At 41.2% G+C, this 12,570-nt stretch overlaps 1 protein-coding gene across 1 annotated transcript in view; it reads left to right on the forward strand.

Moving 5' to 3' along the window:
• The window catches only part of ZNF532 (zinc finger protein 532), a 108,779-nt gene that overhangs the window by 56,430 nt on the left and 39,779 nt on the right, over positions 1–12,570 (forward strand). Inside the window, 1 exon segment of the mRNA XM_036874786.1 lies at positions 8,253–8,434. Coding sequence (XP_036730681.1) covers positions 8,253–8,434 — 182 coding nt within the window.

The raw sequence follows: 12,570 nt of genomic DNA on the forward strand, positions 1-12,570 counted from the left end.
ATAGCTAATAATGTTGAATATCTTTTTGTGTTTATTTGCCATCTGCATATCCTTTTTGGTGAAATGTCTCTTCTTTTGTCCATTTTCTAATTAGTTTTCTTGTTTGTTTTTACTGTTGAGTGTTAAGAGTTCTTGATATATTTTAGATACTGGTCCTTTGTTGGTATGTGGTTGCAAGTCTTTTCTCCCAGTCTGTGGCTTGTCTTTTCATCTTATTAGGTCTTTGGCAGAATAAATGTTTTTAATTTTGATGAAGTCCCATTTATCAGTTTTCTCTTTTACGGCTTGTGCTTTTGGTGTCAGGTCTAAGAACGCTTTGCTGTAGATCCTAAGAACCTTCTTTTATTTTTTTTTCTAAAAAAATTTTAGTTTTATGATTTACGTTTAAGTCTGTGATCCGTTTTGGGTTAATTTTTGTATAATGTGTGAGACTTCGATGGAGATTTCTTTTTCCCCATGCATGTCCTTTTTCTCCAATACCACTTGTCCAGAAGACTGTCTTTCCTCCATTGAATTGCCTTTGCAGTTTGTCAGACATCAGCTGGCATATTTGTGGAGCCATTTCTGGGACTCTGGTGGACTGACTCCTCCAACTTTATTCTTTCCTCTCAAAATCCTTTTTTAGCTATTCTGGTTATTTTGCCTTTCCATATATATTTTAGAATAGTCTTGTCTATATCTACAAAAAAATTCATGTTGGAATTTTGATAGGAATTATGTTAAACCTGTATATCAATTTGGGGAGAACTCTTTTCTTTATTGAGTCTTTCAGTCCATGAACAAAGAATGTCTCTCCATTTATTTAGATCTTCTTTGATTTATCATTTTGTAGTTCTTATCATACAAGTCTTATACATGTTTTGTTTGCTAGCTTTAGCTTTCCTTCTTTCTTTACACGTTTTGTTGGTGCTCCCCCTCCCCCCTGCCCCCCCTTCCACGTGGGCAAGTGTAAATGGTATTATATCTTTCATTGTTCACATGTTCGTTGCTAATATATGGAAACACAATTAATTTTTTTTTTTAAATCTCACTAATTTTTTTTTTTAATAGCTACTTTATTTATTTATTTACTTACTTATTTATTTTTAGCTGTGTTGGGTCTTCGTTTCGTGCGAGGGCTTTCTCTAGTTGCGGCGAGCGGGGGCCACTCTTCATCGCGGTGCGCGGGCCTCTCACTATCGCTGCCCCTCCCCTTGCGGGGCACAGCCTCCAGACGCGCAGGCTCAGTAGTTGTGGCTCACGGGCCCAGTTGCTCCGCGGCATGTGGGATCTTCCCAGACCAGGGCTCGAACCCGTGTCCCCTGCATTGGCAGGCGGATTCTCAACCACTGCACCACGAGGGAAGCCCCACAATTAATTTTTGTGTATTTATCATGTATCCCTTGCCTTTGTTAAACTCGTTATTGGATTTAGGGTATTTTTGGGGGGGGAAAGATTATATTGATTTTTTTTCAGATATTGAACCAGCCTTGCATCTCTGGGATGAATCCCACTTGATCAAGGTGTGTAATTCTTTTTATATATTGTGAATTATATTTGCTAATATTTTGTTAGTATTTTGCATCTGTATTCATATAGGAAGGGACTTATAATTGGTGTTAGATTTTCTTTAAATATTTGATAGAATTCTTCAGTGAAACCATCTGGGCCTGGAAATTTCTTTTTTGGGATTTTTTTTTTTTAAACACCGGCTGGGCTGGTGGAGGGACTCATAATCACTTGGTGGGGATGAAAGTCCCACTTCCCTGCTGCCTTCTCTGATACCATCTGGGTGAGGGTATTAGGACACCTTATTACAGCCTCAGGAGCGGAGGTCTGGGCTCCACCTGGACTTGGTGTGCTATGGGTGAGGCCACAGTGTTTCCTGGGGTGTTTGGCTGGAGTAGAGCAGTAATTGTGTCTTTTTCTAGGCTGCCCCTTTCCGGATCCTTTGGCTAGAGATAGCAGGCTTTTGTTGGGGATTTTTTTGTCTGTGCCCATTGGCGTTTCTGGGTTCCCAGTTTCCTCAGCTCCAAATCGGGGATCCGTGAGGCAAAAAGAACCCCAGAGAACTCATCACTAGGGACCTGAGGTGCCTAGCCAGCCTGCCTTCTCTCTGCCTTTCAGAGTCTCTTTATGTTTGTTGTATATATAATACCCAGGAGTGTTAGTTGTACTTAGTGGAAGGAATAGAGAGACGTACTTCTATTCCATTTCCCTGGAAGTGGAAGTTTCACTCTATTTTTTCAAATACAGCTGTTTTGTCTTCCAGGAGAGAGTGTGTAGTTTACATCATTGGACTCTGCCTGAGGCCTCCGGCCTGTGATTCTCAGTCACTTTTTGGAGTCAGGCTTCCTGGGAGGACAGCATTCCACTTGACTCTGGACTCCTCTCCTCTTTGAGCCTCAGGCGTGTCCCCTGCTCAGTGAGGTCACCTCTGTCTTGGCCTATCTGTGACAGCTGTCAGGAGCGAGCATCTCTTCTTCTCCCTTTCACGTGTGTTGAATCCAGCCTCTTAAGACCTCAGCCTTTCTCTTGAGAATGACTTCTTGGTTTAGTGTAGGCACCATCTCCCTTCTCTTTTTATCTTTCATTTTCTCCCCACTTATGTTTTTACCCCTGTTTACGGTTTGAAAGGATCCTTTTCCAAGTTGGTCCAGGGGCGCTTGTTTGAACCCAGTAAAGGATTTCTTTCTCTTCTGACACCAGCTGTGGCTGTCTGTGCGAAACCTCCTCTCACCGCCACCCCGTGCATACGTGTTGAGGCTCTGGAGGTTTTGCCAGCACGTCATGGGATAAAGTAAGGTTTTGGTGGCATTTGCTGAACTCTGCCTTGCCAGTTACTCCTTCTCTTAAAGATATTCTGTGGACAGTCTATACAAGGTAATGATTGACTCAGAGACTCAGAGTGCTGCTTATCATTAACTGGCCCTGTGCTCAGCAAACCCCCATGCAGGTCTCTGTGGTTTAGCTCAAAGCCCTCTTCACCCTGCGTCCCCCGAGCCTGAATCCGAGCCAGGACCCCAGGCATGCTCGGGCCCAGGTTAGCCTGCCCTGCCTGCGTCTGCTTACTCTGCCGAGGAGCAGGCCACAAGGAGTGGGGGGTGAGATGGAGCGTCTGGGGTGCGTCATGCCCTTCCCAGCCGCACTGAACCAAGCGGTGCAATAAAAATGGAGCACGTGGACATCGACTTCTAACACCGGTAAAGCTGCCCTGGTTGGCGGTTTATATTCCACTCTATCCCGTTAATAATTCCTGCCTTGGGGCACACTGAGAAAAGGAGTGGGTGGAGGGGCCAGAGAAGTTTCCCTCTCTCCATGAAGTAGTTAAGAGCTGACAACTGTAGTTTTAATAATTGAAAATTAAACTTATTGGAATGTTGTTGCTTCACCTCTTGGTAAAACCACAACTAAACTTAGCCAAGTACAGACTGGAAGTGCGTATTATAACCTCCGAATTGGTAAAATCGGTTTTCTTCCCGTAGAATCAGAGGATGTTACAGGTCTTTTGCTCAACTCTTTTATTTTACAGTTGAAGAGACAAATGCCCAATCAATCAGTGGCCAACTCAGAACCTGAGGCAAGATTTCTTTATTGCTAGTTATTCTTTCCAGTTTGTGATGCTGGTAACCTAAGACGTAGAAGCATAGAACTTTACAGTTGCAGGGACCATAGGAGTCTTCTGAGAACGGACCCTGGGGTTACATTCAGATTAGCTTCAAGGGTGCAGATAAAGGTGACTTATCTGCAGTGGTCCTTATTTTGGGGGGTTGCTGATTCAGTTTAGGTTCAGGGAGTTTATGGGCATCATTAATAGAACATACCAGGCGTATTAAATTACCCCGAGCAGCCTCCCCCAGGTCTCGTTTCTAGACGTACTCTGCTCCAGCAGCTGCTTCTGGAGGCCGTGGGGCCGCCTCACTTCCCGCGCCCACCCGAAACACCATTATTAGCGTGGTTTTTGGTCCTGCTCTCCTAAATGTTTACTATTAATTTTGGTCAGGCTAGTCCTGTCCCAGTGGATATTTCAGTGTTATCAACTCTTAATTTATCTGTCTTCTTGAGGGATTGTCATCTGAGTAGATTATATGTGTGGACCATACTGCTTTCTGCGAATTTGCTCATTTCACTGTCAACTTTTATTAGGGATTTTTTAGTGCAGAATGATTTGAGGACAAAACCAGCACCAATAGCTAGCATTGGGAACAATGGTATATACAGTTATTTCTGCTATAATGCTTGCTTTGTGTTACTTCCATTTAACTGAGATCTAAAATGTAATGCTTTGTCTGTGTTCTCATTGTGAAATTGGGTGAAAGTGAGAGCCAGAAAACAAACTGGTATACTTTTATTATTATTATTATTATTTGGTAGTTATACCGTATTTGGAAAATTACGAAACTGCTGTTAATGAGGCAGAAACAGTGTACTTAGCATCTGGGCTGACTGTTAAGTTGACAGTGTTTTGACCTCTGGATCAGTGGGTTTCATGCTGTCACAGGCTTTTGGTCTGTTTGAAATTTAAGCATAAGTAGATGCTATATTTACTCACATTTCCCTAGCCTTCCTCATCTTTTCCCTTGCTACTTTTCTCCCTAGAATATGAGTTGAAACACATAGAATTATTTTCCTTGTTACTCAGATAATTCCTCCTGTCTACAAAGAGGGTGCCAAGCCCTAGGGCTCTCTGAATCCTTACCAGGGCCCCGGTGTACCCCGTTCCCCCTTCCTCACAGCCTGCGTTGGAGGCCTATCCTTCAATTTCTGTGCCAGGGTTGGGCAGAGAAGGGTGCAATACAGGTAGCTGTCAAGTATGAGTGTGATTACCTTTCAGCTTTATTTTCAGCTTTCTCATGTTACCTGAGTATTGAAAAATAATATTTTACTTTAAAAAGTAGCAGTTCGCTGAGCAAATGAGTCTGCCCCAGACTAGAAATTAGCCGCTTATTACCTAAGTACTGCAAACGTTTTCCATTTTCAGATGACATAAGTAAACTGTCAAAAGACACATGAGACTATTTAAGTGCACTTTATTATACTGTTTTCTGTTCAGAGGCAGGTACTGTCATGCTAAACTGCTTTATCCTGTCGAAAGTAGCCTCAACTTGTATAGTAGAGAGTTAGAGTTTTAAGATACATTTTTGTTTCTTTGATTTAAAACAACGAAAAAAAGGACAGTCAGATTCTTGTAGACCACAGAGAAATCCTGGCCTGCCCCCATGCTCAAATGCATTTCCCCAGATCCAGAGAGCGTGTGTCATTACTGTGAATTCCCAGTATCCCAGAGAAGCTAATGGCATCTGCTCCTCTGTGCTGTGAAGATCCGTCACCGTTGTCTCAGGAAGCAGAGAGGACACATTATCTAAAACAGGGGCGGTGGATAAAACTGGAGGGAGAACAGTTAGGTAAACCCTAAAACTATTGCAGTCACGCAAGTATCCAGGAAGAGAACGTCTGCAGTCCAGACAGCTTGCTCGTTCTCAAAATGGAATGGAGTGGGAGCAGGTAAACGGAAACATGGGAGTCAGCACAGTATGTGCACAAATATATATGCATCTGTGTGTACAAACTAAAGATTAGAACTTCATCTGATGTGATTTCCCAGGGACTGAATTCTCCCGTTTCAGCAGTATGGAAGCATTGTGCTTTGGGGCTGTAGCCCACTCCGGCTCCCACCCTCGCCTGTACTTCTGTGCCTAAGGTGGGTGAGGAGCCTCAGCCCATGGAAGTGGCTGAGTGCAGATGCCTGTAGCTCATCAGTGGTGGAGGGGGCAGGGAGGGCAGAGGCTGCCACCCACTCTCACAGAGCCCTGGGGCCACAGGTAGCGCCCCGCTGCACAGTGCAGTGTGAGGGGAACGCGTCCCCTCTCCAAGGACTGGTGCGAGAGAGGTCGCTATTGAAACGTTGGTAATTAGGTGACCTTGTCACTCTAAAGCATTTTTCATAGTCTTTGCAGTCAGACATTTCTGTCGTAAAGAGCACTTTAATTAACAGACCCTCTTCTTGAATACTTTTGATACTTATTTTAGTTGACCTGCTAGTAACAGAGCCCCTTCCCCCACCAGCCCGTCCATAACTATTTATATGGTTACGTGAGTTACAAACACACAGGCATCCAGTAGGGGAGCATGTTTAAGTAACTCATGGTGAATTTTATGTGTATCGTGAAGGGGGTGTGTTAACATGTCTTGATGAGAGATCATGTGAAACTTCTCTTCGGCTTTTAGGGAGCACATACTTTGTCTCCTTTTTAGATCTCCTGTTTTATTTTTGTTGCTGTCTCTCCCTATAATAAAAGTGGTAGAACCACATCACTCTCCGTGAAGGAGAAGCCGCGGAGGTGGGATGGGGGGTGGCCTGTAACCCTGACAGCGGTCCTCTGGCCTTCACGTGCATTTGCCCGGTGGGGTGGGGGGTGGGGGTGGTGGTGGTGGCATTTTTGCTTGTTTATTCCTTGTGACCCCCATCCTACTCCTCCCTTGGCCTTGGAATTAATTATTCAGAGCCCAGTTCAAATCCCGGTTCTTCCACCTCATAGCTGTGAGGCCTTGGCAAGTTTCTTAACTTCTCTAACCCTCATTTCCTTGTCTGTAAACTGGAGATAATATTATCCACTTCGTAGGTTATTATGAGCATCAGATGAGGTGATGTAACGAAGTTTGTCTGTTTAAAAGACCTAGTTCACCACTTGGCTTAGAGTGGAATGGGCTCAATACATATGATAAACATAAAATGTTTTGACTTGAGTGTAGAAAACACTGGTTTTATTCCTAAGTAAGTACAAGACATTCTGAGATGTCTGTGGAAATTCAGACATTATAATTCACTGCCTGGGATGAATGACGGTGTGGTAAAAGCGAATAGAAGACCTTCGTTCAAAGAAGCAGACTACCTGTGATAATGTAGATGTCACCAGGATCTTATAATTAATGCATCTGTTGATTGGTTTTCATTGCTGTGGCTTGTTTTAACCTTTGAGATATGTGTTAGAAAAGGAATGCTATTTTTAAATGATGCTTAACCTCATCAAAGCTGCCTGTAATGTTCTTATTTTGTGACTGCAATAAACATTTTATGGGATAAAATTTGTATTTTAGTCCTTTCAGGAGAGAACCAAGAAAGAGTTTTCAAGTGAGTTTCTGATTTTTCTTAGTTTAGGTTCCTCAGAAGTTTAAACCTTAATTTGTTTGATGCAATAGCTAAAAGAACAAAAAGTCTTTTGAAAATGCCTTAATTCTGTTGTCAGTACAAAAGATTGTTTCAGTTTTAGCTGGAGTCTGTATTTTGAGGCTTTCTTTAACTGACTTTAATAAAAATTACATATTTTAGAAGATAGGAGTAAGATACTTGTTGGACGAATGTCCAGATAGTATTCAGACACATTTTGTCTTCTGCTATGTTAGGTTTATTTTTGGAATGGAAGTAATTGAGTCCTCTATTTATATTTACTTTAAGTTTTTTGTGTCTTAAAAATATGCCATGTTTAGTGCTTATATCTAAGGGGATGAAAAATATGTAGCATGTTTCAGTTTCTCCTGGTTAGTTAATGGTGTAGAGCCCTTTCCAAAGAGAATTTCAGTCTCAGTTTTAGTTTATATGTGATTAGATTTTAAGCTCTATGAAGTTTCAATTTAATATCTGAATTTATGTACCTAAACTTGGTTCGTTGGTTTTAATCATAAATCATAATGGTCAGTTCATCCATTTAAGAAACCAATTCGTGTGAAAAAAAGAACAACTGATTGCTGTGGCCATTCTTTTTGCATTCCTGTATTTCAGGTCTCAAATAACTGAAGTGAAAAAAATAAAAAAAAAGAAAGAAAGCTGGATTAGCCACTAATTAATTTTTATTCTTTTGAAGAAACTTTTTTGAGTTGTGAGAACTCTACTGTCAAGATAGATGCCCATAAACTTGTATTTTAAAGTTAATTTTACATTAAAGTAGATTTACTATCATACTTTATAAGGATACCTCTTCTTCACACTAAAAAAAAAAATGTAAAAGTAACAAAATTTTAAGTCTACCTAATGCTAACAGTCTCTTTACATCGTACTGAGGGATGAGCATGACTGCATAGTACATATTGTTTGTATTTTACAGGGCCATTTTACATTGACCATATAACTTGTAAGTTTGCTTTTTCTTTGGAAATCAATTATCGTAGTATTTGAAATGACCACTGTATACTTATTTTGAGGTTTAACCAAGCTTCTTTGCATATTAGAAAATACTTCGTAGGACCAACCCTGTTTCCCCCTTTGGTTTATTTAGAAGACTTGCACTGTCTGCCAGATGCTGCTTCCTAACCAGTGCAGTTACGCATCTCATCAGAGAATCCACCAGCACAAATCTCCCTACACCTGCCCCGAGTGCGGGGCCATCTGCAGGTCGGTGCACTTCCAGACCCACGTCACCAAGAACTGTCTGCACTACACGCGGAGAGTTGGTTTTCGGTCAGTATATCGTTCATTTCTGTGCAAATAAAGCTGATTCACGCCTGAGGGTACAAGGTTCTGAGTGGTCTGTGCACATCGTTTTCAGGGTCATACAGTGATACCTCGATTAACAGATCCTCTGGGAACCTGGCTCATTTATAGTCGAGTTGATCTGTGTGAATCCTGTAATGTGGTATTGACTCTGGTCCACACGAAGCCGAGGGTCAGTGGGGCCCATCCTTCCAGGCAAAAGTGTGCAGGTGGCAAGGTTTGGCTTTGATTGACTGTTAGAGCCTTTATACTTTCTGCACCCTTTCTAGCGTCCTTCTGTTGTCATGCTCTCTGCATTTTAACCCCTGCAAGAATGCAGTGCATTTCTGTACCTCTGAATACTTCCTCTCCTCAAAACAGAAAGGATGTGGATGGTCCCTTACTTTTATCTTGTCTTGTTGAAGGATTGGGTGTATGTCCTTTCCTACCACCGCTCGTTGTGGAAGAGCCTTCCACCCCAGATCACCTTCCTTTATTCCTTCTTCTCCATTACCTGAGTCCAGGCTTCTCCCTCATCTCTGCACATCTTAACCGTGACCCCTTTCACTGCCCCTTAATATTCTCAGATGTGTCTTTTACAACATCTGACAAAGCTAATGTTAGTTTAGTCTTTTACAACATCTGACAAATCTAAATGTTAGTTTAGTATTGAGTGATGATGCATTTGAACTTGATCCTCCACTTTGTGACCTTCTGAAATGCATTCCTGTACCTTTTAGAAACATTTTATTCCTGTATATTTTGACCCAATGAAGGTCCACCAAGAAAACAGGTCATTGATATACAGTGTCTTTGTTAATAGAGGTATTACTGTATTGTGTATTTATCTTAAACTTGAACATTTGGTCACCTGGTATTGTTAATGTTAGACTGTTAATATACAATGATTTTATTTTTTTAGTTGTGATACAGATATGATGTTTTATAAAAACGAAGGCCAGTCGGTATGATTTAAAAGTTTTATTTCAGTTAAATTTACATTATGGCATCACCAATTTCTAGGTGGTTCAGTCCATTTTTCTAACACTAAGACTTATTTCGCATTTTTATCTCATGCCTCCAAACCTGTGATGCACAGATGTTTAGTGGATTGGCAACCACCCTAGTAGAAAACCTTTGGTTTGGAAATTTAGAAACCAGGGTTTTTGTACCAGTTCTGCTCCTCATTGTGTGGTAATTCATGTGTTCTTTGTGCCTTGGTGCCCTGTCTGTAAAATTGGTGTGATGTTTGCCTCCTTCTCTGTGGGTATGTTATAGAGTAAAACAGGATAATCCAAAAGCATGCTAAGTGCTTAAGAGGAATGTTCCACATTGAAGGTGCCCTTGATTCCACAGAATTCATACACAGTGATACTTTGGTTCTTATCCCATGTTTTGAAACTCTTATTACTGGATTCTTTATTTAATATAGAACTTACAAGTGCAGTTCTTTTAACGGATGCCAATTTCCTCAGATATTTATAGTTGATTTTTCTAATATAATGAAAGTAAACTTAAGTTGGAATGAATAAAGGAAGTAAGACTCCTATAATGCTAGCTATTCCTGGTATCTTTTCTAAATTAAAACAAAAGCTCTGCCGGCAAGCTAAAAGTAATTAACTCAACTTGGAAAAGACCATCCCTTGCTTTGCTTTGCTTTTTTTTTCCCCCTCATTCACAGAGTTGCTTAAATTTGGCACTTTGAATTTTTACTAAAATTTCTGTGTTTAGTATAGACTTTTTTTCTTGCATTTGAGGGTTACAAGAGCTATAAAAACACTATGTTTGTACGTTCTGAAGTTTAGTTCATGTTTACCTCTTTAGGTAATAGAACAGAATTTGACCTGAGTTTTTTTCCTGTTGTTTCAAATAATGGTCCAGTCTGCTACTTGTCTGGGGTTTAGCAGCCCCTTGACCTTGTACATTTTCCCCTCCTTTTTTGGCTTTATAGTTTTTCCAATTAAAAATTTTATTTTATTTTTAGCCAGAGGAGCATCTCTAGCATGGCTCCCAGCCTGACTTTGTCTCTTTGGGTTTAGTGTGCCTTGTTTACTCTCTTCCTGATCATATTACATCTCCCAAATATTGAGGGGGTCATTTCTAGCTTCTGGTTGATTTGGTAAAAGTCATTTATTTCTCTGAATTTTTCTGCTTCTTGATCCATTAGATCTGCATCTAGAAAGGGGAATTATAGGATTGTATACTGTAAAAATTTTTTTTTAATGAAGAGAAACTTAATTGGTACCCAGAACACACAGGGCTTCAGCTATATTAAATATTTATTAATAGACTGGATTTTTAGTAGCATTAGGATGCGGTATGAACCCTTCACATTCTCCTTCTATTTTTCTATCTTATTTGCATTCCATATTGGCCTCTTTTCTTCCACTTGTAGGCAGATATTTTGCAACTTTCTTTCAAGTTCTTTTAAATTTTTCTACTTTCTTTCCTCACATCAAGGGGAGGGGGGGGCTTTCCCTTGGCCTCCATGAGGCTCTTTGGACCAAGCCTTAGCCACCTCCTTTATCAGCTGTAGGTTCTCTAACCTCCTGCTTATTTTCTTAGAGATTAAATCTTCCTCTCGCTCCAGGCGACTTCAGAGAAACAGCCTTTCCTTGGTGTTTTGCCCTTTGAATACACCTTTGTACTCTTGATGGGGAAAATACTTTATGATTCACGATGTAGCAGATTCTTTTGTTTAATAGTTAGTAACCCATCTATTTTTGTTTTGTGTGATCTTCCTCTTTCATAGGAATTACTGGCTTCTAGGGTTGGGAAGGACTAATAAATTATCTAGTCCAACTCTTCTCATTTAACAAATGAGAAACCAGCCCAGAGAGGATCAGTAACCTGTTCAAGACAACCCAAGTTCTAGTTAACTCAAAATTGTTTCAGCGCGCTTGGGTGGCTTTATTGCCTAAAACAGTAGGTCAAGTAGATAGGACAGAGGAGCTTTCTGTATTTATTCTCCTATATTCAGTGCTTTTAATGTATATGCTGCTGAACATGATGCCTTAAGTCATTTAAAATGCTAAGGCATTAATTATGATTTTTATGAAATGCCCGCAAAGCTTAACATGGCATGCTTTGTAGAGCACATGTCATTTAGAGTGTGTCACTCCTGTACGACTTTGGAAGCTGCTCCTTGAATTTGGAGGGAGGTTCTAAGAACAGAAGTGTCTTAGGTTCACATTGACGCCATCGAGCGCTGCCCTTGGAAGGCAGCCCCAACTGCAGTCTTCCCCCCCAGGTCGGCTCTCACATTCACACCCAGGACACGTCTGCCAGGTGTGTGAAAGGTCTACCCCTGCAGACCCTCGAGGGTCGACAGAGAGACCACTCTCAAATAATTTTCAGGTGTGAACAAAGAAGGAAGACTAGGTGATAAATGGGGGGGCTGTAAGGGGTGCTGGGGGTCCTTGCATGAGGAGGGTGAGGCTGGGGAGAAGTGTCTCCAAGTTCTAAAGTGTGTTTCTGTAGGACTAGATTTGAGTGATTTGATTTGATTATTGATTAGTGGTTTGATTATTATTTCTAACAATCATCAGATTATTAGAAATTCAAGAAGAGGTTAGATAGAGAGGCAATTTACATAGGGAGGTTGGTTTTTCAGACGTTCATCTTTCACGTCATTTGTTAAACAAATGTAAATGTACTTAAATTGAACTTCCAGGAGACAAACACACTAGGTGGTTGACCTTCCCTGTAGCCTCCAGGAACGTTCAGTGCCTCAGTGTGGTCAGGACACAGTGGCTGTGGCTTTGGAACCAGTACTCATTCTTTCCTCTGGGTCCCTGTGTCGATGGCATATAGGATTAGATAGCAAAGATTTCTTCCATTGGGTATTGGGGATGGGTGGGAACCTCAGAATCCAGCGTGCGGGGGTCCCCTCAAAGCCAGCAGTCGTAGGGTCTTGCTGTGCTGCTGGCCTTGACTTGGCCCCATGGTCCATTGGTCTCACCACAGCCTGGAGTCTGGATGTTCATTCTTAGAAACTTTAAAGATGCTCAAAAAACAGTCCATTGGAGTTTTGTTTTTCTTCTTCATGATCTTCCTTCTCAAATATATAAAAATAATTTCATCTGTTATAAACAGAGAAAAACCCACACGCTTAAGAAAGCCAT

The sequence above is a fragment of the Balaenoptera musculus genome, chromosome 14 (assembly GCF_009873245.2).
Source record: "Balaenoptera musculus isolate JJ_BM4_2016_0621 chromosome 14, mBalMus1.pri.v3, whole genome shotgun sequence".
Lineage (NCBI taxonomy): Eukaryota > Metazoa > Chordata > Mammalia > Artiodactyla > Balaenopteridae > Balaenoptera > Balaenoptera musculus.